At 41.9% G+C, this 24,554-nt stretch overlaps 1 protein-coding gene across 3 annotated transcripts in view; it reads left to right on the top strand.

Annotated features, from left to right (window-relative positions):
- MCCC2 (methylcrotonyl-CoA carboxylase subunit 2) overlaps nucleotides 1–24,554 on the top strand; it is a 69,412-nt gene that overhangs the window by 26,191 nt on the left and 18,667 nt on the right. For 2 of the 3 annotated variants that reach the window (XM_013062467.2, XM_004764487.3), the window contains exons 6-10: nucleotides 1,731–1,843; nucleotides 13,184–13,297; nucleotides 19,297–19,361; nucleotides 23,982–24,081; nucleotides 24,192–24,287. In XM_013062467.2, coding sequence (XP_012917921.1) covers nucleotides 1,731–1,843; nucleotides 13,184–13,297; nucleotides 19,297–19,361; nucleotides 23,982–24,081; nucleotides 24,192–24,287 — 488 coding nt within the window. The remainder of the gene's footprint in view (nucleotides 1–1,730; nucleotides 1,844–13,183; nucleotides 13,298–19,296; nucleotides 19,362–23,981; nucleotides 24,082–24,191; nucleotides 24,288–24,554) is intronic. The other variant, XM_013062466.2, reaches the window with a different exon arrangement.

The raw sequence follows: 24,554 nt of genomic DNA, 5'->3' as shown, positions 1-24,554 counted from the left end.
TATCCCTGAGGAGTAACTACCTCTGATAGTGTTTTCATGTATGCCAGTTTTTTTTCTCTACATGGGTGTGGGTTTTTTCCTTCTGTGTATTTTCTTTTTGTCTGGACCTAATGAGTTCAAACTATGAAAAAATAATAGCTGATATTTATGGATCTCTTGAGTGCTAAGTACTTTGTTAAATACTTGAATAATTCCAACAAATGCCATTTAAAGAAATTTAATTCTTTTTTTTTTTTTAAAGATCTTATTTATTTGACAGAGAGAGATCAGAAGTAGGCAGAGCAGCAGGCAGAAAGAGAGGCGGAAGCAGGCTCCCCACCGAGCAGAGGGCTCAACTCGGGGCTTGATCGCAGGACCCTGAGATCATGACCTGAGCCGAAGGCAGAGGCTTAACCCACTGAGCCACCCGGGTGCCCTAAAGAAATTTAATTCTTTATGAAAGTATATTTATATTTGAAATTAAAGTAATGCTTAAATATCAGGGTACTTCAAAAGGAACATAAAAGCAAGGCAGTTTAAAATTGGCGCTGCTTTGAGACACCTGGGTGGCTCAGTGGGTTAAGCCTCTGCCTTTGGCTCAGGTCATGATCTCAGGGTCCTGGGATCAAGCCCCACATTGGGCTCTCTGCTCAGCGGGGAGTCTGCTTCTCCCCCTTTCTCTCTGCCCGCTGCTCTGCTGGCTTGTGATCTCTCTCTCTATCTCTGTCAAATAAATAAATAAAGTCTTTAAAAAAAAAATTGGCACTGCCTGGATATTGGTTTAGTTTGGTGAAATGCCACCATACATATATTACTGGTGCGGTATTTAAACAGGTACTGATGTAGAGATTTTTTTTTTCCTCAAAAGTGAATTTACCTGTTTGACTCACAATGTGAACTTTTTTCACACATGTAGAAAATAGCCAGTGGGGCCCTACTGCTGCTTATAGGTGCTGTGCCAAACACCATAGGGGATGGAGTGAAGAGTATAATGTTGTTCCTGTCTTGGGCAAGCTTGAATGAATTGGAGACAGGATGTTATGTATTAAAGAACAATGAAGGACTTAATGGATGTAGGCAAGAGCAGTAGGCATGGGACTAGCTGAATTTTCATAACACTGTTCAGTGCACTCACACTGTGCTGAACTGAGTACTTTACATACCTTCTATCATGTCATCCCAGGAACAGCTTCCTGGGAGAACTACTGTTGTCCCCTGCATTTCACAGGTGAGAAAGGCGAGGCTTAGAAGGCTAGGAAGTGCAGCAGTCATCACAGAGCGCTGAAGTCAGCAAGCTCTGTTACGAATTCAGCGGATGTTTGTAGCCCCCACTCCCCTCTGCAGCAAAAACAGTCCCCGAGGCAGTCATCTGTGATGAATTGCCACATGAATTCTGTAGATGGTTTTGTATTGATTTAAAAGGGGGAAAGACTTTTTTTTTTTTTTTTAGCTGAGCTGATTAAGAATTTATGGTGTTTCTGGGGCTTTAGCTTGTCTTCAAAAGAGAGAATGTCCTAAACATTTCAAGTGGAATTTTGCACGGGAAGGAGATCCTAATGGATCTGAGGAAAACAGTGAATTTTTTGGCTGTGTTTGGGGACTCGAAAAAGATGCTGTAGAATAGTTTAGAACGGTAGGGCAAGTTTTTTGTGAATGCGATTAAGAACTGTTTCACTGGTACAAGTCTCTCTGTGTGCAGGCTATTTTGTTCATTCAAGTGTACTTACTTCTGTTAATTCCCTTGTCTTCAGTTGATTCAGGAGGAGCAAACTTAGCTCGACAAGCAGAAATATTTCCAGACCGAGATCACTTTGGCCGTATTTTTTATAACCAGGCGATTATGTCTTCTCAAAATATTGCACAGGTAATTTCTCATTAATGAAATATACTGCTTTTCGTTCCAAATGCCATTGCTAACTAGGTGCTCTGAGATGACTTTAAACGGAACTTAATATAGAATTTAGGTTTTTCCCCCCACAGAAAGTGCCTTAAAACTATCTGTAGTTAGATTATTCTCTTCATTATGGGCATAGTTTTATATTGTCATAAAGGCTGTTCTCCAAAGAAAGAGTTTTTTAAAAGAAAGGGCACTGAGTAATTGCTTTTTTAGGACTATGTTCTAAGGCACTTTGGTGTCTATATGAGGAGACGGGTGCAAGGGAGATTGTTATAGCATCGACATAGCAGAAGTTAACAACCTAAGTGGCCATTATTGGGAGATGAATAATACAGTTTTAGCTATTAAAATGAACTAGAATTGCATGCATCAACATAAAGAAGTCTCAGAAAAGAAGTTGGGGCACCTGGGTGGCTCAGTGGGTTAAAGTCTCTGCCTTTGGCTCAGGTCATGGTCCCAGAGTCCTGGGATTGAGGCCCGCATCGGGCTCCCTGCTCAGCAGGGAGCCTGCTTCCCTTCCTCTCTCTGTCTGCCTACCTCTCTGCCTACTTGTGCTCTCTCTCTCTGTCAAATAAATAAATAAAATCTTTAAAAAAAAAAAGGAAAAGAAAAGAAGTTGAGTAAAAGTAATAGTAGAATAAACCCATAGTCCCTTGCTTTGTTTGTAAATATTAAATACATCAGTCTATTACTTATGTCTTAAACAGGTACATGGGAATAATATACTCAGCTTTAGAACAGTGGTTACCTCCGAGGTGGGAGGCGGGAGGAAGAGGTCAGGCAGGAGGCTTCACTGTACCTGAAATGTTTTATTTCTTAAAAAAAAACCTCTGAAGTGCATTTGGCCAAATGTCAGGATTTCTTAAGACTGGGTGTTAAGATATTTATTTTTTATTATTTTGTAATCTTTTTTTTTTGGCACGTTTGAAATATTTCATAATACTGATGCTTCTCCTTCGTTTATATTTTGTTACTGGATTTCTTAAGTTTGTAGTGTTTTTGGTAATATTCTAATGAAATAGCCTTCACTTGCAATTATTATATCGATACAGTTATTACTTATTGTATATCTTATGGTTATATAGTGACTTTGCCCATTTATGCTTTATTTCTCTAAATAGAAACTTCAGCTTTGCTCACTCTTGCATGGAGGTCCTTCCATGGCCTGGTATGAAGTTCTTACTGTGATCTTTTGTTTTATGGGGGAAACCAGTCCATTTAATGTGGTATTAATTTGTGGCATAATTTGTATAGTTGTACTAACCTTGTATTAGGTTCCAAGGGCTGTTGTAACAAATTACCACACACAGGGTGGGGGGTAGGCTGAACATAACAGAAATTTCTTCTCTCAAGTTCCGGAGGCTAGAAGTCTGAAATCGAGGTGGGAACCATGACAGGCTCTCTCAGAAGGCTTTAAGGCAGACTCTGTTCCTTGCCCTTGCTGGCTTCTCCTGGCTCTAGGTGCTCCTTTGGCTCATGGCTCTGTGACTCTGATTTCTACATTGTTGTCCTTCTGTCCTGTGTGTCTGTGTCTTCTGTTCTCTCTCTCACAAGGATACTTGTCGTTGGATTTTGGGCCTGCCCAGATAATCCAGAATGATCCCTTTTTATTTTATTTTTTTTAATTTCCCCTTCTTTCTCCCCCTCCCCCCATTTTATGTATGGCCTTTTTAAAAAAAAAATTTATTTTTAAATTTTTAAATAAACATGTAATGTATTTTTATCCCCAGGGGTACAGGTATGTGACTTGCCAGGTTTACACATTTCACAGCATCCAGAATGATATTATCTGACGATCTTTACCTTTAGTACATCTGCAGAGACTCCTTTTCCAAATAAGGTCATAATCAAAGGTTCTAGGGATTCAGGTATGGGCTTATTTTTGGGGGCGGGCATTATTCAGCCCTTTATAGACCTGTCATCTTGCATGCTTATTCTTTGCCCTTCCTGTTCACATAGTTTTTAATAGTCAACATGTAACAAATATTGATGGAGGACCTTCTGTAAACCAAACACTATGTTGGTAAATAAAACCAGGTAGAGGCTCTGGCCCCATGGAACCTAAAGCTTAAAGTGCTTTGAAAAACAGGTCTTTTAAAAACTAAAAGTGTCCATATTTTTGAATAAGCAGTATGTGCCTATGATTAAAAAAAAATCTAAAATGTGGGAAGGGCATTAGAATGCCTTTCCTTTTCCTATTTTATTTTTGTCTTTTAAAAGTTCAACATCAATATTTCCTACCGAAGCCACTTCTCTTAGCATATCTTTTTTCTCTTTCACTCCAGTAGGAAGTTTAGGGGGAAGGGTGTACCTCCCTCTATTCTTGTGATTCTCTGGGAATTGGAGAAAAATTTCTAGCTGCTACCAGTTTCTGTAGTGCTTACTCTGATCTTTTCCCCAGTAAGTGAACTCCAAATGCCATGTCTGCACTGAAGCTGTTGCTTCATACTTCCCTGGAGAAATCAGACTGTGTGTGAGCACTTTGTACTGAGCATACTGCGACTTCGCCTTCTTTTAGCCCAAAGACAACTGTCCCTCTTCACTTCCAAAGCTAAACTTAACATTTATAATCCTCACGCCAACCCCTCCTTTGAAACTCTTCATCTATCCCTTTTTTTCTCTCATGTTAATATATTTTTTTTAAGATTATTTATTGATTTGACAGACAGAGATCACAAGTAGGCAGAGAGGCAGGCAGAGAGAGAGGAGGAAGCAGGCTCCCTGCTGAGCAGAGAGCCCGATGCGGGACTCGATTCCAGGACCCTGAGATCATGACCTGAGCCGAAGGCAGCGGCTTAACCCACTGAGCCACCCAGGCGCCCTCATGTTAATATTTTTTAACCACTTTCTTTTTTCTCACAGCCAATAACCATGTTGACTTCTGTTTTTCTTTTTAAATTTTTTATCTTTTTAAAGATTTTATTTATTTATTTTGACAGACAGCGAGAAGGAGAGCACAGGCCTGGGGAACGGCATAGGGAGAGGGAGAAGCAGGACCCTTGCTGAGCAGGGAGCCTGATGCGGGGCTCAATCCAGGACCCCGGGATCATGACCTAAGCTGAAAGCAGACGCTTAACTGACCGAGCATCCCAGGCATCTGACTTCTGTTTTTTTTTTTTTTTTTAAAGATTTTATTTATTTATTTGACAGAGAGAGATCACAAGTAGGCAGAGAGGCAGGCAGAGAGAGAGGAGGAAGCAGGCTCCCTGCTGAGCAGAGAGCCCGATGCGGGACTCGATCCCAGGACCCTGAGATCATGACCTGAGCTGAAGGCAGCAGCTTAACCCACTGAGCCACCCAGGCGCCCCCTGACTTCTGTTTTTAAAGGAAAAAGAAAAAGCACTATAAACAATGGCAAAAGAAAAGGACCTTTTCTAGCTTCTCCTGTTCCCTGAAGCTTCTCTCCTTCCCCGAATCAGCAAACTCTTTAAGAACTGGCCCAGGGCCTCTGTTCCTGATCGCTCAGTCTCCATAAAACCCACTGTCCTTGGAGTTCGTGCTAGCCTCCTACAGACCAGATTCCCACTCGGTACGACCCCTTGGTCTTGTCATTTGTTCCCTTCCCTGAAATCCTCCTTAGGCTTCCTGCCTCTGGCTTTTCCATATTCCCTCACTCTCTCCATGTAATCTTCCTGACCCCATCCAGGAACTTGTCCTTAATGATTGCATAAACCCTCATAACATACTTTCATCTCCATGATCTTTCCTGACCTCCCATTGCACCCCTACTTACCCTTGGGCATTTCCGCCATCTACGTGGATTTCCAGTTAGTACTTACAGGCTCAAACTAGACTTTGAGCATGATCGCTTTTTTACTGACCTGTTTTTTACTATTCCTGTTTGCTCTTGTCTTTTCCCTAGGATTCAGACTGTGATGTCATCCTGTCTCTTCTCTGCTTTTCCCCCTACCTAATCATTTCAGGTTTAAAATGTAGATTTTACATATATTTTATATGTGTGTGTGTGTGTGTGTGTGTATGATTTATATATATATATTCCTCATTTTTATATCCCCAGGATAACCTGGGTGATACATGTCTGAGTTGATCCTGTGGTAACACATCAGCATGACTCTGGCCTCCTGCATTCTTGCTGATGTGGCTGTGGCCATAGCTCACGTGGCCCCAGCTCACGTGGCCCCAGAGTCTCTGGGTCTTCCTCAGTCTGCATGTGGACAGCCCAGACGAAAGAGGGAGGCCTGTTACATGTGCATTTTGATAGTGAGCACTAGCTTCCTTGCTTACTCAGTTCCTGCTTTCCTCCCCAACTTTGGTTTTTAATGTTATTAACCTTGCCCACTGTAAATCCACTTACCCACTTATTTCTAAGTTGTATGTTGGACAATCATATCTCTGTTATCTCCCGTATCTTTGTAGCGGTAAAGATGTGGACAGCTTCCTACAGACCTAGAAGGTTGAAAATGTTTGTTACTGCTCTCAGGTTACAGGAAATACCTGCCTCGGTACTCTCTTGTTTCCTCTTTCCTTTCTCTCTGGTATGCTTTAGGACCCGTTTTTTGTTTTTGACATTCAAAGACTTTTTATACTGGTGACCTGTCATCTTGCTTAGAGTCTCATGCCCTGAGGATAACTTTCCTGGGCTTTCTGCAATCCATGCCCAATGTCTTGATGATCTTGGGAACATGCTTCTTTTATTTTCCCGGTAGTGGCTCCCTGTTGCTGGGTTTTAAAGTGGGAGACTCCTAATTCTCTTCAGAGGTGGGACCTTTGTCTTCTTTAGGGCTCACATACCATTAATTTTTAAAATTGGGGTGGCCTCGTCTGGGTGGCTCTTTGCTCTGCTCTGTCACCTCTTACCCTGCTTGAGTGTGACCCTTCGGTGCATCAGGAATAGAGTGTTTCCGCTGTGACTAGCAGTGCATTTCTTCTGAAATAGGCATATTCATCCAGCCTTGTGCCGGGTTAGCGCCTCGGGACTTTCCCTTGAGTTTTCTTTGCACCTCTGCCTGTTTGTTCTTCTTTTCGGAGAGGCACTTAAAATTCTTTGAGGGGTCCTTGCTTTCTTCTCTCCTTCCCTTCTTCCCTCACCTCCTCCCTCTTGGTTTAGCTCATGATTTTTGAAACTTATTTTCTTTGCTTCAGATCATGGTAATTGTTAGGAAGGGCTTAGTTAGGACAGGCACTGTATAACACTATTTTTTTTTTTTTTAAAGACTTATTTATTTATTTTAGAGAGAGTGTGCCGGGGCGGGAGGGAGAGGGAGTGAGAGAAACTCAAGCCCTCTGCTGAGCACAGAGCTCAAAAGGGGGGCTCAGTCTCACCACCCTGAGATTATACATAGGCTGACATCAAGAGTTGGACACTCAAGTGACTGTGCCACCCAGGCATCCCTATTTTGGGGGGGTACAAAGATAGTGGTTTTATTAAAGCACGGGGACAGGACCCATGGGCAGGAAGAGCTGCTCGTTATTTTTAAATACATTTCAACCTGTCCATGAAGTCAGATAAGGCCTCGGGGAGACGGAAGCACTCTGATGGCCTTGAGGCTGATGAAAAGATTGAGAAAGAAACAGGACATTCTGGGCAAGGTGGACTTTTTGTTTTCTGCCTATTCAGCACAGATAAGCATGAGTGCTCCAGAATCAGTAGTGTGATCAGTCAGTATAATTGAGGACGTTCTTAAGTTTTGGACAGCTATTGAATTGATGTGAGTATTTTGTGGCTTTTATTTTTTTAACGGAAGCTCTGTAGGTAGAGGAAGGAACCAATTTTGTTCCTTGTGTGATAGACAGTATTTTCTTTCCAGGTTTTCTTTTTTTTTTCTTTTTTTTTTAAAGATTTTATTTATTTATTTGAGAGAGAGAGAGAAAGAGAGCATGAGTGGGGAGAGGGGAAGAGGGAAAGGGAGAAGCAGGTACCCTGTTGAGTGCCTATCCTGAAGTGGGGTTCAGTCCCAGGATCTTGAGATCGTGACCTGAGCCAAAGGCAGATGCTTAACTGACTGAGCCACCCAGGTGCTCCTAAAAACATACTATATAAAACTTTTTGTGTTTTTTTTTTTATAAGATTTTATTTTTGTGACTGAGAGAGCACAAGCAGGGGGCAGTGGCATGCAAAGAGTGAATCAGGCTCCCTGCTGAGCTCCATCCCAGGACTCTGGGATCATGACCCAAGCTGAAGGCAGACACTTAACTGACTGAGCCACTCAGGTGCCCATACTATACAAATGTTTTTAAAGATTTTATTTATTTACTTGAGAGAGCAAACAAGTGAGAGAGAGAGAATAAGCAGGGAACAGGGGAAGAGAGGCAGAGGGAGTGGGAGAGGGAGAAGCAGACACCCTGCTGGGCCGGGAGCCCCATGTGGGGTTTGATCCCAGGACCCCAGGATCGTGACCTGAGCTTAACTGACTGAGCCACCCAGGTGCCCCAAAACATTAGCTATATTTTCAATGGCTTTTCCATCAAGCAACTGAAACTTCCCCCCCTCCAAGTTATATTACATTTATCACAGTGTGCCTTTGAACTGGATGGTCTTGTGCAATTTTACAGTGGAAGCATGGAGGTCTAGAGTTCACACAGCTTTTCAGAATTAGGTGTAAAACCTCTTGACTCTCTCTCAGAAGCCCTTTCTGTAGGGCAGGCTGCTGACCTACAATATGTAATTTGGTTTTGGTGCAATGAGAACCAGTCTTTATTTGTTCAGGCAGGACCTGGAGGGTAATAAATTTCATCTAAAGTTTCACAGTCTCTTACCTCTTTTTTGAAGCATCTCATTTCCTTGTCAGAATTTCTCCTTCTGTGGCAGTCATGGCAAGCCGTGTAAGGGTCAGTTACATTTTCTTGGCTTTCTTGGGGCTTTCTTGCTTTTGATTCAAGTCTTGGATCACCGTGGATGTCCTCACCCTGATAAAATTTGGAAGTTTTGGGGTTTGTCAGCCAAGAAAGACTTCTGGAGACATTTTTGGTCTAAAAAGGTGGTTTTATTACAGCATGTGGAAGGACCTGTGGGCAGAAAGAGCTGCACTGGGATTATAAGGAGTACCTTATTACATACTTTTTGATGAGTGGGGTTTAGGGATGGTGTAATTCTCTAAGGAATTAGGAAGCAAGGCTTTCCCAACCTTGAGGGCTAGCTGCTATCAAGATAATGTTCCTTTTAGTCTTTAATAAATATAAGCATTAAGGTACTAAGATAGCTATGAGTTCCTTGAAGAAGGTCATGCTCTGCCTATCTCAGGTTATCTCTCAGTGGGCGACAAGCTGTGAGGAGATTGAATCTAAGCTCCATTTCTCTTGCCTTTGTTTCTCTCATCAGCCCTGTAAGAGGAATCTCCGGTTTGTCTGTGTCACAGGAAGCCCTCCTCCCGGGTGCCTGGGTGGACTCAAGTCTCTCAGTGGAGTTCTTGGGAGTTCTCCTTTGTTCTGATGTGGATGACAGTCACTGTCCCATCTCTCCTGATTTGGTACCTGTGTTGTGCCACAATGCAAGCCAAATCTCTACCCTGAGTGTGTGCAGAACAGTTGCATCTTACTTACGTCCTTTTAATGTCCTCTTGGTAGAGAAAGCAGAATTTTCTCTCTGGGATTCCATATCATTTGTCCAGCATGGCCCCAATGTAAGATCTTTGTTGTTCCATAGACGAATGCTTGCGGACATGGAAAGCTGTTGGAGGTCTTCTGCTGAGGGGTTCCTGTGCTTTGTGAGAATGAGTAGACAGTGACAGGGCTCTTCTTGGGGCCTGTCACCCTGTTTCATGAGTGAGTGCCTGGCTTAGAATTACATGATGAGAAGAGATTCTGTGACAGTGGTGATTCCACTACACTCTGTTCTCCGGTTTTGTTTTTCTATCCTGTTTCTATTTTATTTCATTTATTAAATTTCATTTTCCTATTCTATTTCTATTCTCTTCTATTATCAGAATTTGCTTTAGAGATAGTGTTTAGTGTCTGTGAGACACTTGTGACTAGAATTGCCTATTTCTTCTTGATGAAAAACTTGAGAATTTTGAATCTTCGATACTTAATAATCCCAGCTGTTTCTTAAATTTTATAACAGCTTTATTAAGAGAGAATTCCCATACCATTCAGTGTACCCATTTAATATGTACTCTTCAGTGGCTTTTAGGATATTCCCAGAGTTCAGTCAATTTTGGAACATTTTCATCACTCCCAAAGGGAATGCCATTTCCAATGACAGTTTCTCCCCATTTCTCTCCAATACCTCCAGCCCCCGGCAACCACTCCTCTACTTTCTATCTCTGTGGATTTGCCTAGGATACATTTCATTTGAAAGGGATCATATAATAAAGGGTTTCTTTCTTGTAGCATGATGGTTTCAATGTTCACCCACGTCTTTTGGTTTTTCATTATCGTCTGGGATGGTCCAGAATTCTCTTCTTGGCCTATCTCCCATCTCTCGAATAGAGGAATGGTTTATAGACAGACAGGTTACAGACCAGCAACCACAGAGTACTCCTAACCAAAGAGTGTCCCAGGGTTTCAGAGATGCCTCCATTGCAGTTACTGAAGGTAGATGGCTTTTGATCTCTGTATTAGTTGTCTAGTGCTATATAACAAATTCCCTCCACACTTGGTAGTTTAAAGCACCATGTATTACCCTGCAGTGTCTGTGGTTCAGGGCTCAAAGCTCAGCGGGGCTGGATACCCCAGTGCTGAGCGCAGGTGGCTGCAGACCCCTCCAGGATGGACTGGGAAGGCTCTGCCCTGGCTGGCTCACGTGGCAGCAGCGGTATGATTCATTTCTCTGCAGGCCCCGCTCGCTTCCTCTTGAGCTGTTGGCGGGAAGCATCTCGAGCTTCCTTCCCAAGTGAGCAGCTGTAGAGAGCAAGTCTCCCCATGTTAGCTGGCTGCATCAGAGCGAACAAGCAAGTGGGTAGAAGAAGGGGGCTGGTGTGGGTGGGGGAGACGTGGTCTCTCAGAACTGGATCACAAGAGTGACACTTGGTATAATCTCTGTGTTAGAAACATGTTACCAGATCCTCCACACTCGAGGGGGGATAGGATTATATAGGACGTGAATCCCAAGAGTATGGAGTCACTGGGGTCCACTCGCAGTTTGTGTGAGAGAAGTGGATTGTCGATTTCCTTGGTTTTGGGAAAAAACACATCTGAAAGTGCTCTTAGGTATATGGTAAAATTCCCTGGTGTAGATTCACTAATAATTTGTTCACTATTCATTTGTGAAACTTCTCTGCTAAATCGGTAGATGTTTTCTCCCCTCTGAGATGGCATGATGGCATTCAGGTTCATTACCATCATTTTTGTCTTTCTGCTTTTTGACACCTGAATTCTTCTTTCTTTGTCCCCAACCCACCCCACCTCCCATCCTTGGTCTCTGAATATTTGCTGATCATTGCTGTTTTTTTCTTTTTCTTTTCTTTTCTTTCTTTTTTTTTTTTTTTTAAAGATTTTATTCATCCACTTGACAGAGATCACAGGTAGGCAGAGAGGCAGGCAGAGAGAGAAGGGGAAGCAGGCTCCCCGCTGAGCAGAGAGCCCAATGTGGGGCTTGATCCCAGGACCCTGGGATCATGACCTGAGCTGAAGGCAGAGGCTTTAACCCACTGAGCCACCCAGGTGCCGCTGCTGTTTTTTTTCTCTTGCTTTCAATTTGCTCTCACAGAACCCTGCTATGCCTGTTTCATTGTTTGGGTCTTACTTTTGAAATTTATACCTTTTTAGATTATTACTTCACTGTGACTCTTCTCTACTTCCTTGTCTTTATTTTCCTTTTTTTCCTGGAGGGGGACTACTGAAATAGTTTGAGCTATATCTGCTGTTCTTGTACTGAGAACAGGCTGGTGAATTGAAATCATCATTATGTCCTTTATTCCTCAAGCCTTAAAGAAAAAGCTCATAAAATAATTCAAACATGCAGAAAGTACAGAGAATAATGCACTAATAATGGAACACTCATGCACCTTCCACTTGGATTTATGATTTTATTTATTTATTTAATAGACAGAGATCTCAAGTAGGCAGAGAATCGGGCAGAGAGAGAGGGGGAAGCAGGCTCCCTGCTGAGCAGAGAGCCTGATGTGGGGGCTCAATCCCAGGCCCCTGAGACCATGACCTGAGCTGAAGGCAGAGGGTTTAACCCACTGAGCCACCCAGGCGCCCCTGGATTTATAAAGTGGTAGCATTTCATTTGTTTTTCTCCCTCAGATTTAAAGAACTTATTTATTATATTTTCATTTATCAATTCAAAATGTGGTGTTGATGGATGTGTTCGTTATTTGCGTATCTTCACTATTGTGTACACGGTTACAGTGAGTGTTTCCTGTGCTCATTTTCTTGTGTGAGAATTTTTCTAGCCATTTGAAAATAAACTTCCGAGTGATTGATAAGCAAAAACGATACGTGATAAACACTTTTGTAATATATCTTGACAGTGAAATGTTACAGCCATTTTTAATAACATGTGAAATAGGGAAAAATACTTTTTGTGGTAGCCCATTTCGTTGGGAAAATGTTACCTCTTGCTGCCTTGCATCTTTGGATTAATACTAGTGTAGCATTTTTATTTCAAAATGGGTATTTGTATGACTCTAAGAAAACTGATGGAATATTGGAATCGGTAGCAAAAAGTGCTTTTGTGTGGTAATTTAAGAAAATGGCCATTATGTATTTTTCTTATTTTTCTCTGATATTACTTATTTCTACCTAGGCGGAATTAGCCAAACCCATATTCATTATTCTTTGTGTCTTACTAATTTCTGGGAAAGAGTCTTCTTAAAAAGCTTTGTTATGGAGCATTTCAAACACACCTAAATGTTGAGAAAACAATACTGTGGGCTCTCAACATACACATCACCCTGGGTCCACAGAGCTGACTTGCTCTTGGAACACAATTTTCAGCTGTGATGCTAATGTTAGTTTTATATTTAGAACATACCATATTCAGGGTAACAAAATATTCACACTCATTTGGAGAATTATTTCAGCATTCCCATGAGGTAAGTGGTGGTTGTTGAGAAGACTTATTAGTTTCAACACAGTGTTGCTGACCTGTGGGTGGATTGTGGAGTTTCTTCTTCCCATGAGTCGATCAGGCTGATGTTCTAAATGGCCAGTCTTCCCTCCAAAAGGGGGACTGTCCATAAATTTTGTAATTAAATTTTGTGACCTAATCCCTTCAAAAGGCTTTGATAGAAGTAGTTAAGGAACTATTCCAAACACTTAGAGGACCATTTTTAAAAGGACTTATAGGAACCAGCTAGTAAGAGCCTCTGGTACTGTGACAATTATGGGTCTGTAGATCCAGAGACTAAAGCCAAATGTTTGAACCTCACCTGTTGGGTTTCTTATATGCTTGGATTCCAGATAGCGGTGGTCATGGGCTCTTGTACGGCAGGTGGTGCTTATGTGCCTGCGATGGCTGATGAAAACATCATTGTACGCAAGCAGGGTACCATTTTCTTGGCAGGACCCCCACTGGTAAGAACATAGTCTTGACTGATTGAACTAAGATATACATAATACATGATTTACCATTCTAACCATTTTTTAAAAATCGTTCTAACCATTTTTTTTTTCAAAGCTTTATTAATTTGTTTTAGAGGAAGAGAGAGCATAAGCTGAGGGAGAGAATCCTCAAGCAGACTCCCTGCTGGGGAGTGGAGCTCAGTCTTACCACCCCTGAGATCGTGAGCTGAGCCAAAAGTAAGAGTCATGCTTGAGCCACTCAGACATCCCCATTCTAACCATTTTTAAGAGCACAGTTCTGTGGTATTAAATGTATTCACATTGTGGTACAACCATCACCACCACCCATCTCCAGAACTTTCTCATCTGCTCCAGATGAAAATCTATACCCATTAAACATTAACTCCCTATTGTCTCCAATCCCTACTGCTCCTGGCTACCACGATTCTACTTTTTCTATGAAGTTGACTACTATAGCTACATTGTGAAGTGTACAAGTGAAGTCGTATGGTGTCTGTCCTTTTGTGATTGGTGTATTTCACTTAGGATGATGTCCTCAAGATTCAACGTGTTTTTGCATATGTCAGAACTTCCTTTTTAAGGCTGAATAATACTCTGTTGCATGTATCTGCCACATTTTGTTTATTAACTCATCCATTAATGGACTTTTGAGTTGCTTCCAATTTGGGGCTGTTACGGATATTGCTGCTGTGATATATATATATATATATATATATATATATATATATATATATACACACACACACACACATATATCTGTTTGAGTCTCTGCTTTCACTTGTTTTGGGTATCTGCTCAGATGTAGAATTGCTGGATCATGTGATAATTATGTGTTTAAGAGTTTGAGAAACCACTTCTTTTTATTGCTGAATAATATTTCACTGTATGGATAGGCAGCATGTTGTATATCCATTGATCAGTTGAGAGTCACTCAGGTTGTTTCCAGCATTTGGATATGAGGAGTAATGCTGCTGTGCACCTTCCTGTCCAAGTTTTAAATGGATGTGTTTCCCTTTATAAGGTTTATAGACCTGTGAGTACAGTTGCTAGGTTACCTGGAAACTCTAGGTTTCACATCTTGAGGAACTGCCAAACTGCCCACAGCATATTTATTATACGTTCCTGACAGCTGTGTGTGAGGGTTCTGATTTTTCCATTTCCTTGCAGACAGCTGTTGTGTGTCTACGCGAAGACCGCCATCCTAGTGAATGGTACCTCATTCAGATTGTGATTTGCATTTCCCTAATGGCTCATGTTGTTGAGCGCCTTTCATATGCTGGTTGGTCATTCGTATATCATCTTTGGAGAGCTACCTATTTACATCCTTTTGCACACTTTTTAAATTGGGCTTTTTGTCTTTATTTAGAGTTGTGAGACTTCTTTATGGGTTCTGGATACAAATATTTTCTTTCTATGGATTGTCTTTAGCTTCTTGATGGCATCTTCCTTTGAAGCATGAAAATGTTTAATTTTGGCAAAGTTCAGTTTTTGCATTTTTTTTCCTTTGCTGTGCTTTTGGTGTCATATCTGTGAAGGCTTTGCCTATTGCGAGATCATGAAGATTTAATACTAGGGTTTCTTTTAAGTTATATAGTTTGAGCTCTTATTTACAAGTTCATAATCCATTTTGAGTTAGCTTGGGTAGGACTTAAGGAAGGAATCCAACATCACTTGTATGTGATATGTAGTTGGCCTAGCATCATTTGTTGAATGGATGATGAAATAAACTTCTGCTTATTTTTTCTTCTATATCAGTTGCATTCTTTTTTGACTCAGGGTCACTGGAAGTTGATGAACAAGGTGCTTGCACATAATATGTCAACTTCTGTTTTAAACAGGGCATATTATGCGTTTATAAGCTTGTATATGCATAAAGAAACTCTAAAAAGGTACAGTAAACATAGTTTTAATGCAGAGGAGATGAAATAGGGCAAGGGAGAGACCTTTGACTTGTGTGTATGTGTGTCTGTGCTGAACATAAACATTTTGAGACCTTTGACTTTCTGAGTCTTGTGAAAACATTACCTTTTCAAAAAGATTAAGTTAGAAAAAAAAAAGGAACAAGGTAGAGTAGCTGTGAGAGGTGCTCTACATTCCTAATCCTAGCAGTCATTACGAATCACTGGTAGGATCAGCTTTGTAATTTCAGACCCCAGTGCAAAATGAAGATATGAGACCCCTTGTTCAAAAAGGAGGAACAAGTACTGTTAAAGGGACTAAAATATAAAACATGTTTTATATAAAATATAAAAGATTGGTATGTTTAACTGCCTTGGTGTTTTTTATTTGCTGTTTAAGGACACATTTCTTCAAGCATAGAATACTCCTCTCTCAGGCATCTGGTGCTTCCAGTGGGCCCATCATTCAACTCCTGGTAGACATATGACTCCCCAGGGGTATGCAGCCTGCATTCCAGGATGTGCTTGGTGTTCAGATGGGCGAGGGACGAAAAGCTATCCCTCAGCTCCCACCTCCACCACCACTGCGCACCTGCTAGAGAATACAGCTCAGCATCGCCAGCCCAGAGTGGTGAAGGTGCTGCTGTGCTCCACCCTGAGACACCAGTGGGTGCATGTCTGATACCTGGTCTTCCCTTTGCCCATGGCAGGCCGCACTGGGGACAGGTGTAATAGTCGCTAGGCAGGGATGGGGAGGAGCAGATGGGGCAGAGCCCAGGGCCTATGTACGTTGGCAGGGAAGCAGGGAGCCAAGAACCCTTTCCAGAAAGATGGTGGGAGATAGACCAACCAAGAGCTAAGACCAGACCAGACAGAGCGGCCAATGCACATACCCCATTGTCCCATCAGACTTCATTTACAGAACACATATTCAAAGATAAAAGTAGAATTTCAGTGGGGTAACTACTGAGCATTAAACTCCAAACACAGGGCCCTTCCGAGAGTGGGACCCAGTGCACCCTACTGGGGAGCTCCTTGTGTTGCTGGACTAAGGAGTGGATTACTTATCCTGGGCCTTTCCCATCTCCTCCATGCTCGGCTCCATTCCAGTGATGTTCAGTAATGCAGTCTTCACTTTGCTATGCTTGTGTCACAATCTGGGCCCAGACCTTCAAAGGGATGAGGAGAGGGTAGGTGAAAACCGAGGTATAATGACTATATCTAACAACAAAATATCCCATTATTAAGTGAAATCTAAGAATGTTATATAGGTGAGGAGAATGTCAAGAATACTATAAAACTATAATATACATACAGTGGAATATGATTCAACCATAAAAAGGAATGAAGTTCTGACACATGCTACAACATGGATGAAACTTGAGAACGTTATGTCACAAAAGGAGAAATTTGACGCAAAAGGAAAAATATTGAATAATTCTGCTTTTATGAAATATTTAGAATAAGCAAATTCCTAGAGACCACAAGTAGATTCGTGATTGCCAGGACCAAGAGGAAGGTAGAATGGGGAGTAACTGTAATGAGTATGGGCTTCCTTTGGGAGTGATGAAACTTCTGGAACTAGGTGGTTTTGATGGTTCCACAACTGTGAAAATATACTGAAACACACTGAATTATATTCTTTAAATGTGAATTTTATGATGTGTGAATTCTATCTCAAAGAGTAAGGCTAATGCTTCAGAAGTCTGTCAAAAAAATCATCTTTGATTTTGGAATAATAACATGAATTAATTAAAAAGAGTACGTTAAAAAGAGCTTATGCTTGCTTTGATGTGAAATACGTATATTTTGCAAATGATTGTGTTTATTTTTCATAAATTTTATTGAGGATCAGATAAGCCTGAAGAGCTGCCATTTTAAAATGTGATAAAAGTCTGAAGGCATTATTCAAAATGCCTGTGGTGCCAATTATTCTTTGACATATTTCTAGCTACAAGTGATACATACCATTGGTAAATGAGAGGAAAATTCATTTAGAATTTCCCTTTGTCTAGTGATATGTACAAACTTTCAGTAGTTTTGAGGTGTTTCTCCTTAAAGAATTTCGAGTAAAGATAGGACTGAAATTTGAAAATGCCTTTTTTGGGACCGTAGGCAGCATCATTAATACTGAAATAACATTAGCTGTTTCCGAGAGAAGAGTTTTTCTGAAGGGTGCAGTTGGCAATGTCCAGTCATTGGTGAGGATTTTTACCTTGGACCTCAACAAGTCGGCAGTTCTCTGAGAGAACTGAACTCTCTTCTGTAGTCTACCACCGAAGGACAATGTTTGTATGTTAAAAAAAAAAAAAAAAAAAAAGCAAGCCCCAGCAATCTCATCAGTTTGAGGGTTCTAAATTTTAACTCTTGTTTTACTCAAAATTGAAAAAAGATTCCATGCATCATATGCAGTTGAGTTGCTATAGGTTTTAGAATGGTTGCAAAAATGCCTAATAGTAAGACAAGTTTCTGAAGGAGCTTTTGTTCTTCTGTCTTCTGAGCTTGATATTTCGTAGACTGAGCTGTTCTTAATTTTTATCATCCTTGCACCTGTCACAGTATCAAACATGTTGTGGGTGTTCAGTAAATACTAACCAATGACGAATCCTTATTTTATCACTTGGTATTAGTCAGATCCCTGGAAATAAACAGAGTATTTTGGTTGTTTATTCCTTTTTACAACTTTAAATATCCAGGCACCTCTTATAATTAGTTATTGTCTGGGCTGAATGCTATTTTATACTGAATATTTTGGGAAGAAGAGAACCAAGAATTTAGTTCTGTGGGTGGAAAAATTGGAAGGGAAAATTTTAATTACTTTTCTCTGTGCAATAATATTTTGTTTAAGACAGAACTTCTGATGTAGTGAATAATGAGTCCTTCCTATGCTGCAGTTTAAGTAAATGTTCATTGTTCTAACACCAGCTTTTCCTATAAAAGAAAAAGAAATCAATCAACACAAAGAAGTAGGAATCAATTAGCAATTCCTAAGGGTCAGGTTGACATTTGGCACTAACTGATTTTTCTGTTTTCCTATTAGAATGTCTCAGACTGTAGTTAAGTCATTCTTCATTTATTACTTGAGGTTTCTTTCTTTTTGGTCACATTCTGCTGAGTCTTAGGTGTGGGTGATCCTAGAGAATTTTTTGGCCTTTTAAAGGTATTGCATTTGTAAGAGTTTGTGATAGTTACTGCGGTTTTTCAGGATAGTTTTTCAGTTTTTCGAAAGGCCTTAATTCATTAAATTTCCTGAGTGTTCAAAGATGAATACATCACAGTGGCCGCCATCAAGGCACTCACAGTATAGAGGGAACAAGAGAGACACATGCAGGCTACTGACATGCACAGTCTGCTGGGTGCCCTGTTGGTGTGGGAGGGGTATTTTTGGACCACAGATGAGCAAACCTTATTCTCTTATTGTTCTGGGGTGTTGCTAATGATGAAAAGGCCTGTGCAGGTCAGGGAAAGCCGCATAGAGCAGATGGAGTGTGCAGGAGAAGGAGGGATTCCCCAGGTGGGTGACAGAGAGCAGGGAGCCCAGGCAGTAGGAACAGTATATGCACAGACACAAATGCTTTACCGCGCAGAAGGTGGGAGAAGGAGAGCAGGCTTTCAGATCGGAAATACCTCCATTCAGCACAGGTTCCATCCCTTGTCAGGGACTGTGGGAGAATTCCTTAGTGGCTCTGGGTTCAGATTTTTCTCTGTAGACTAGAGACAGTTTTTTCTAGGTTTGTTGGGTGGGTGGAATAAGAAAACAATCTTGGGGTGCCTACGTGTCTCAGTTGCTTAAGTGTCCAATGCTTGATCTCAGCTCAGGTCTTAATCTCAGGGTCTTGAGTTTGAGCCCTGCATTAGGCTCCCTGCTGGGTGTGAAGTCTACTTCAAAAATGGGGGAAAAAAAAACCCAAAAGAAAAAGAAGGAGAGAGGAAGGTAGGAAGGAAGGAAGGAAGGAAGGAAGGAAGGAAAATCTTTAGCTGTGTGGAAGAGAGAGTGGTAGGCATAGTCAGGTTAGAAGACATGCATGTTAGGTAAGCGTTTTTATTTCCCTGATAGGCAAAACTCACCACCTGCTTTTCTCCTTGCTGTAGGTGAAAGCCGCCACTGGAGAGGAAGTGTCCGCTGAGGACCTTGGGGGTGCCGACCTGCATTGCAGGTGAGACAGAAGCCCTTGTTGCTTTCCAGGCTTCCAGGAATGAACGAATGACAGGCCTGTTGTTCTGTTGAAGAGAAAGTTTCATTATTTTTCTCGAAGAGTTAAATTTGCCAGATCCAACCACAGTCGATCTGTTCTTGAGCTGCTGTTTCAGGGTTCAATTCTTTGAACTACAGAGTTGAATTTCTAAGCTAAAACACCAGCTTGTTCGTTATTTCTAATTCTTTTTAAAAAAGATTTTATTTATTTATTCATTTTGACAGACAGAGATCACAAGTAGGCAGAGAGGCAGGCAGAGAGAGGAGGAAGCAGGCTCCCTGCTGAGCAGAGAGCCGGATGTGGGGCTTGATCCCAGGACCCTGGGATCATGACCTGAGCCGAAGGCAGAGGCTTAATCCACTGAGCCACTCAGGCGCCCCTCGTTATTTCTTTTAATAGGAGGTTTCTCATTTCTTTAATAGATATCTGTCCAGCATTTGTCGTGTGGCAGACACTGTTATAGGTAGTCAAGATTATGAGATAGACTTTGTCTTTGACCTCAGGGAGCTTAACATTCTAGTCAGGGAGGTGGGCGATAATTACTATGATATAATGATATAAATGTGTATGTGTGATAAAGCCTGTAAAGAAATATAGGGAGAGCATATGGAAGGTTGATCCAACCCACTGGTGTGTAGGTGTTGACTGTGCTTTTTGTTTTTTTGTTTAGAGATTTGATTTTATTGTTAGAGAACAAGAGTGGGGAGGGGCAGAGAGAGAGAATCCCAGGCAGGCTGCACGCTCAGCACAGGGCCCTTCTGAGAGTGGGACCCAGTGACACCTGCACAGAGCCTTATGCAGGGCTCAATCTCACAACCCTGAGATCATGACCTGAGCGGAAATCAGGAAGTTGGATGTTTTACCGACTGAGCCATCCAGGCGCAGTTAAATGACACTGTTAAATTAATATTTGTTAAGTGGAGCACAGAGTGCTGGATGGTGAGCTGTGGTTCAGCAACAGACCGCAGGAGAAATTGAAATGGACAGGCTTATTACTCACAGAACCTGGAGGAAGTACACGGTGTGCCTCCAGGGGCCAGGCTGGCAGCTCAAGGCAGAGCACACACAGAGGCGGAGCCTGAGCCCATTTTTTCTTAGGGTCTATGTTTGGAGCACTTGGGAGTTCAAGGGCTAAGGCTACTTTAGTCAATTTCAGACCAAAAGATTGGCATTTTGTTCGGTTCTGCATTAGGTCTTACGCACATAAGGTGTCCAGGAAGGAACTGGGAGGTGGAAGGGCATGTTGGTCAAAAGGGTTGTTGGGGAAATCTGATCAAGACCTTGACGTGCCTGTGAGTCTGGGGCTGTTCTCCAGCACCTACACCTGCCTGAGCGGGCTGGAGCCCGTTTCAGGCTCCTGCTGTCCTCTCAGCCACACAGAGCAGATGCTGAGGCAGCCATACCGTGGAGGAGTTTAGCTCACTCTCACGAGCGGATGGATGCATAACAGCTGGTTCTCTGGGGAGGGGAAGAGTCCGGCTTTGTGGCATCTGCCAGTGCCTCTGGTACAAAGTATCCCACTGACGCTGATGGCAGGGTCCCAACAGGACACCACTGAGTGTGGATTCAGCAAGAGGTACACACACTTGGCTCCTGTGAGTCAGCCCTGAGCTGGCTCCTGCCGGTCACTGGTCCAGTCTTGTCAGGTTAGAGTTCAGGGGTAAGAAGACCATCTACCTCTTAGAGTTTTGTGAGGATTAAATGGGATGATATATGTAAATTGCTTGAAATAATACCTGCTTTAAATAAGGACCTAAAAATGTTAACTGCTATTTTTCTCATTATTTTTAAAGATCTTATTTATTTGACAGAGAGATCACAAGTAGGCAGAGAGGCAGGCAGAGAGAGAGGGGGCAGCAGGCTCCCTGCTGAGCAAAGAGGCCAATGTGGGGCTCGATCCCAGGACCCTGAGATCATGACCTGAGCCGAAGGCAGATATTTAACCCACTGAGCCACCCAGGCGCCCCTTCTGCCATTATTTTTATTGTTGTTTATCATAACTGGACCATTAAAGAGTGGATTTTTTTTTTTAAAGATTTTTATTTATTTATTTGACAGAAAGAGATCACAAGTAGGCAGACAGGCAGGCAGAGAGAGAGAGAGGAGGAGGAAGGCTCCCTGCTGAGCAGAGAGCCCGACGCGGGACTCGATCCCAGGACCCTGAGATCATGACCCGAGCCGAAGGCAGCGGCTTAACCCACTGAGCCACCCAGGCGCCCCCTTTTTTTTTTTTTTTTTTTTTTTTTTATAAAGAGCAACGAGAGACGAAGGAAGGAGTGATTAAGGGAGTGGTGTTGAGGTTGGCTGAGAAAAGCTTAGCACAGGCCTGAGTTTCTGCCTGTGTGGAACAGAAGAGCACTTATTTATTTATGCTGAGCACAAGTGTGTGAGTTGCCACGCTGTGTTCCTCTCTGATTGCACTGACTGTGGCCTGGAGATGTGGCGGGGGCATTTCAGCCTGGAGAGAGGACACGGTAGAATGGGGTGTGAGTGGGGTACAGGCCAGAGTGGGCTGCCACTGTTTGTGGATGCTTAATGAGGAAATGAAAATAGTATTCGAGGAGTATTAATTAAAAAAATTTTTTTGACTATTAAAAAAAAGGTTATTTGTTGCCTGTAAAAGCTGTAGGCAGTCTATGCCAAGCCAGGGGTGTAGGTTCTGGAATTCATCTTCTGCTTGCCTTACTTACTACCATTGTGACTGGACAAACTACTTAACTTCATTGAGTCTCATTTCTTTACACGTGAAGTGAGGATGAGAATAGTTTCTACCTCATAGCACACAGTGTCTGGTCCCTGGGAAGTGCCCTGATACCACTAGCTATGATTATTCGTAATAACCTGTTTAAAATCACGGGACAGTGATTAGGTGGTAATGACCTAATAGTAGTAATTGCTTTTTTTTTAACAGTCTGATAAAATTTACTAGTCATACATTGCTTTGGGTTTCTTCTGTCTTTGTAAATACATATTTTAAACCTCTCTGATTAGCCATTCAAAGGAATTAATTTGACACAAAGACTTCTATAATACAGTGTCTCATCGAAGCTTTCCCTTTTCTGCTGTTTTGGTAAATACCAGGCAGTTTTTAAAAGAAAACATTTTATTTTAAATATTTCCTGATTTGGAAGTAGTGCCTTCTGCTTCTCTCTGCTTTCTGAATTATCACAGTGTATCTGTGATACAGATGCTGACTGTGATACAGTCAGCAAATATAGCTGGTATGATGTATGAAGCATGTAAAAGATACTGTTTGTTGTAAAATGCCATATTAAGTGAAAAAACCTGAAGGGTCTACCATTTGCGAAGTGTTTTAGGGTTATAGCGAGGAGTAAGCACGGTCTCTGCTCTCATTTAGAAACGCCCAGTCCAGAGGTGGAGAGTGCACACTGTAGCCACTGTGAAGACCCATTTCCAAGAAGTATCTGTTAAGGGTTTGGTATTTTCCCTACACAAGACATCACAATTTAGATTGCTGCAGATTAGTCCTTACTCATAAAATGAACCAAAGTTCTATTTTTTCAGGTACATATTTTTGTCTGTCTTTACCATTATTTTGTTTATTTATTTAAAAATTTTTTTTTAATTTTTAAGCCATCTTTACACCTATCATTGAGCTCAAACTTAACGACCCTGAGATTAAGAGTTGCATGCTCCACTGACTGAGCCAGCCAGGCACCCCTATAGTTATTGATCGACTGATTGGTTTTAGAGAGAGAGTGCATGTGTGCGTGCACAAAGGGGGAAGGGGCAAAGGGAGAAAGAGTCCGAAGCAGACTCTGTGATGAGTGAGGGCTCCCATCGTGGGGCTCGATCCCATGACCCTGAGATCACGATCTGAGCTGAAACCAGGGGTCCAAGGCTCAACCAGCTGTGCCACCAAGGCACTGTTTTTCTAATACTATGTTCTAGTGTCAGTATATCTAATAGGAGATAACAAACCATCCAGTCAGAACAAAGCTAATAAATAGAGCAAGCCCGTGCTTCATTCACATTGAACTTGAGATTGAGCAGGAACTTCTGTGTCCCTTCTCGCAGTTCTGTTTTCTCTGAGGGACAGGGTCGTCAAGGCTCTGTATGTTACCCGTGATGGCTTACTCTTAAGGTGTAGCTCAGTAGTCTCCCTGCAATGAGAAGGCATAGCTGGCACCCCCACTAGGAGCTAGGTGAGTTACAGATGCTTTGTTGTTACGACTACACCTATGGCTGTTGAACTTTATCATACACAGTTTTGTTTGAGGTGCTTGCGATGAGCATTCAGTAGAAGTCCTTGTCAGCAAGACTCTGCGGTCTAGGTCTAGAAGGTCAAGATTGAGAACCAGAACGTGCGGATTTTTATGCAGCTACTGGGGGTCCTAGGGCAGGGTGCTTAATTTAGGTAGACATCAGTGTTTCTTGTTTGTAAAATAAGGATAATACTGTTCTGCTGGGCACACTATGAGAATCAAGTTGGAGGACGTTTATTAAAGTGTTCTGGAAGTAAAAATGATGTTGGCCTTAAATGAGAGAAGATCTCTAGGGTTTAAGACATTTATTTTCCTTTGCCCTGTTCTGATTACTTTAGTGTGCTTTACTCCCTAGAAAGTCCGGAGTGTCTGACTACTACGCTTTGGATGACCATCATGCCCTTCATCTAACTAGGATGATTGTGAGGAATCTAAATTACCAGAAGAAATTGGATGTGAGTTGGTTGCTTCTTGGATCTTTTATTTTCTTCAAAAGCCTTTTGGCTTATGTGACCTTGAATAATGTCTTCAAATAGGTTAATGTGGTCGTTTTGTATTCCTGCAGGTTACTGTAGAACCTCCTGAGGATCCTTTATTTCCTGCTGATGAATTGTATGGAATCGTTGGTACTAACCTTAAGAGGCACTTTGATATTAGAGAGGTGTGTGGAGTGGAGCTGTGAGCTGTAAACCATGCCGTTAGTCTCTCTATATGTATATCCGTTTTTTAAAATTCATTTTTAAAATTTAAATTCAATTAATTAACATTTATTATTGGTTTCAGAGGTAGTGGTCAGTGATTCGTCAGTCTTGTGTAACACCCAGCGCTCATTAGTGTCCTCCTTAGTGTCCATCACCCCTTCCCTCACCCTCCAGCAACCCTCCAGCAACCCTCCAGCAACCCTCAGTTTGTTTCCTGTAGTTAAGAG

This window comes from Mustela putorius, unplaced genomic scaffold (assembly GCF_011764305.1).
Source record: "Mustela putorius furo isolate JIRA1106 unplaced genomic scaffold, ASM1176430v1.1 tig00000145_pilon_pilon_pilon, whole genome shotgun sequence".
In the NCBI taxonomy this organism is placed as follows: Eukaryota; Metazoa; Chordata; class Mammalia; order Carnivora; family Mustelidae; genus Mustela; species Mustela putorius.
This window is presented reverse-complemented; position numbering and strand designations above follow the sequence as displayed.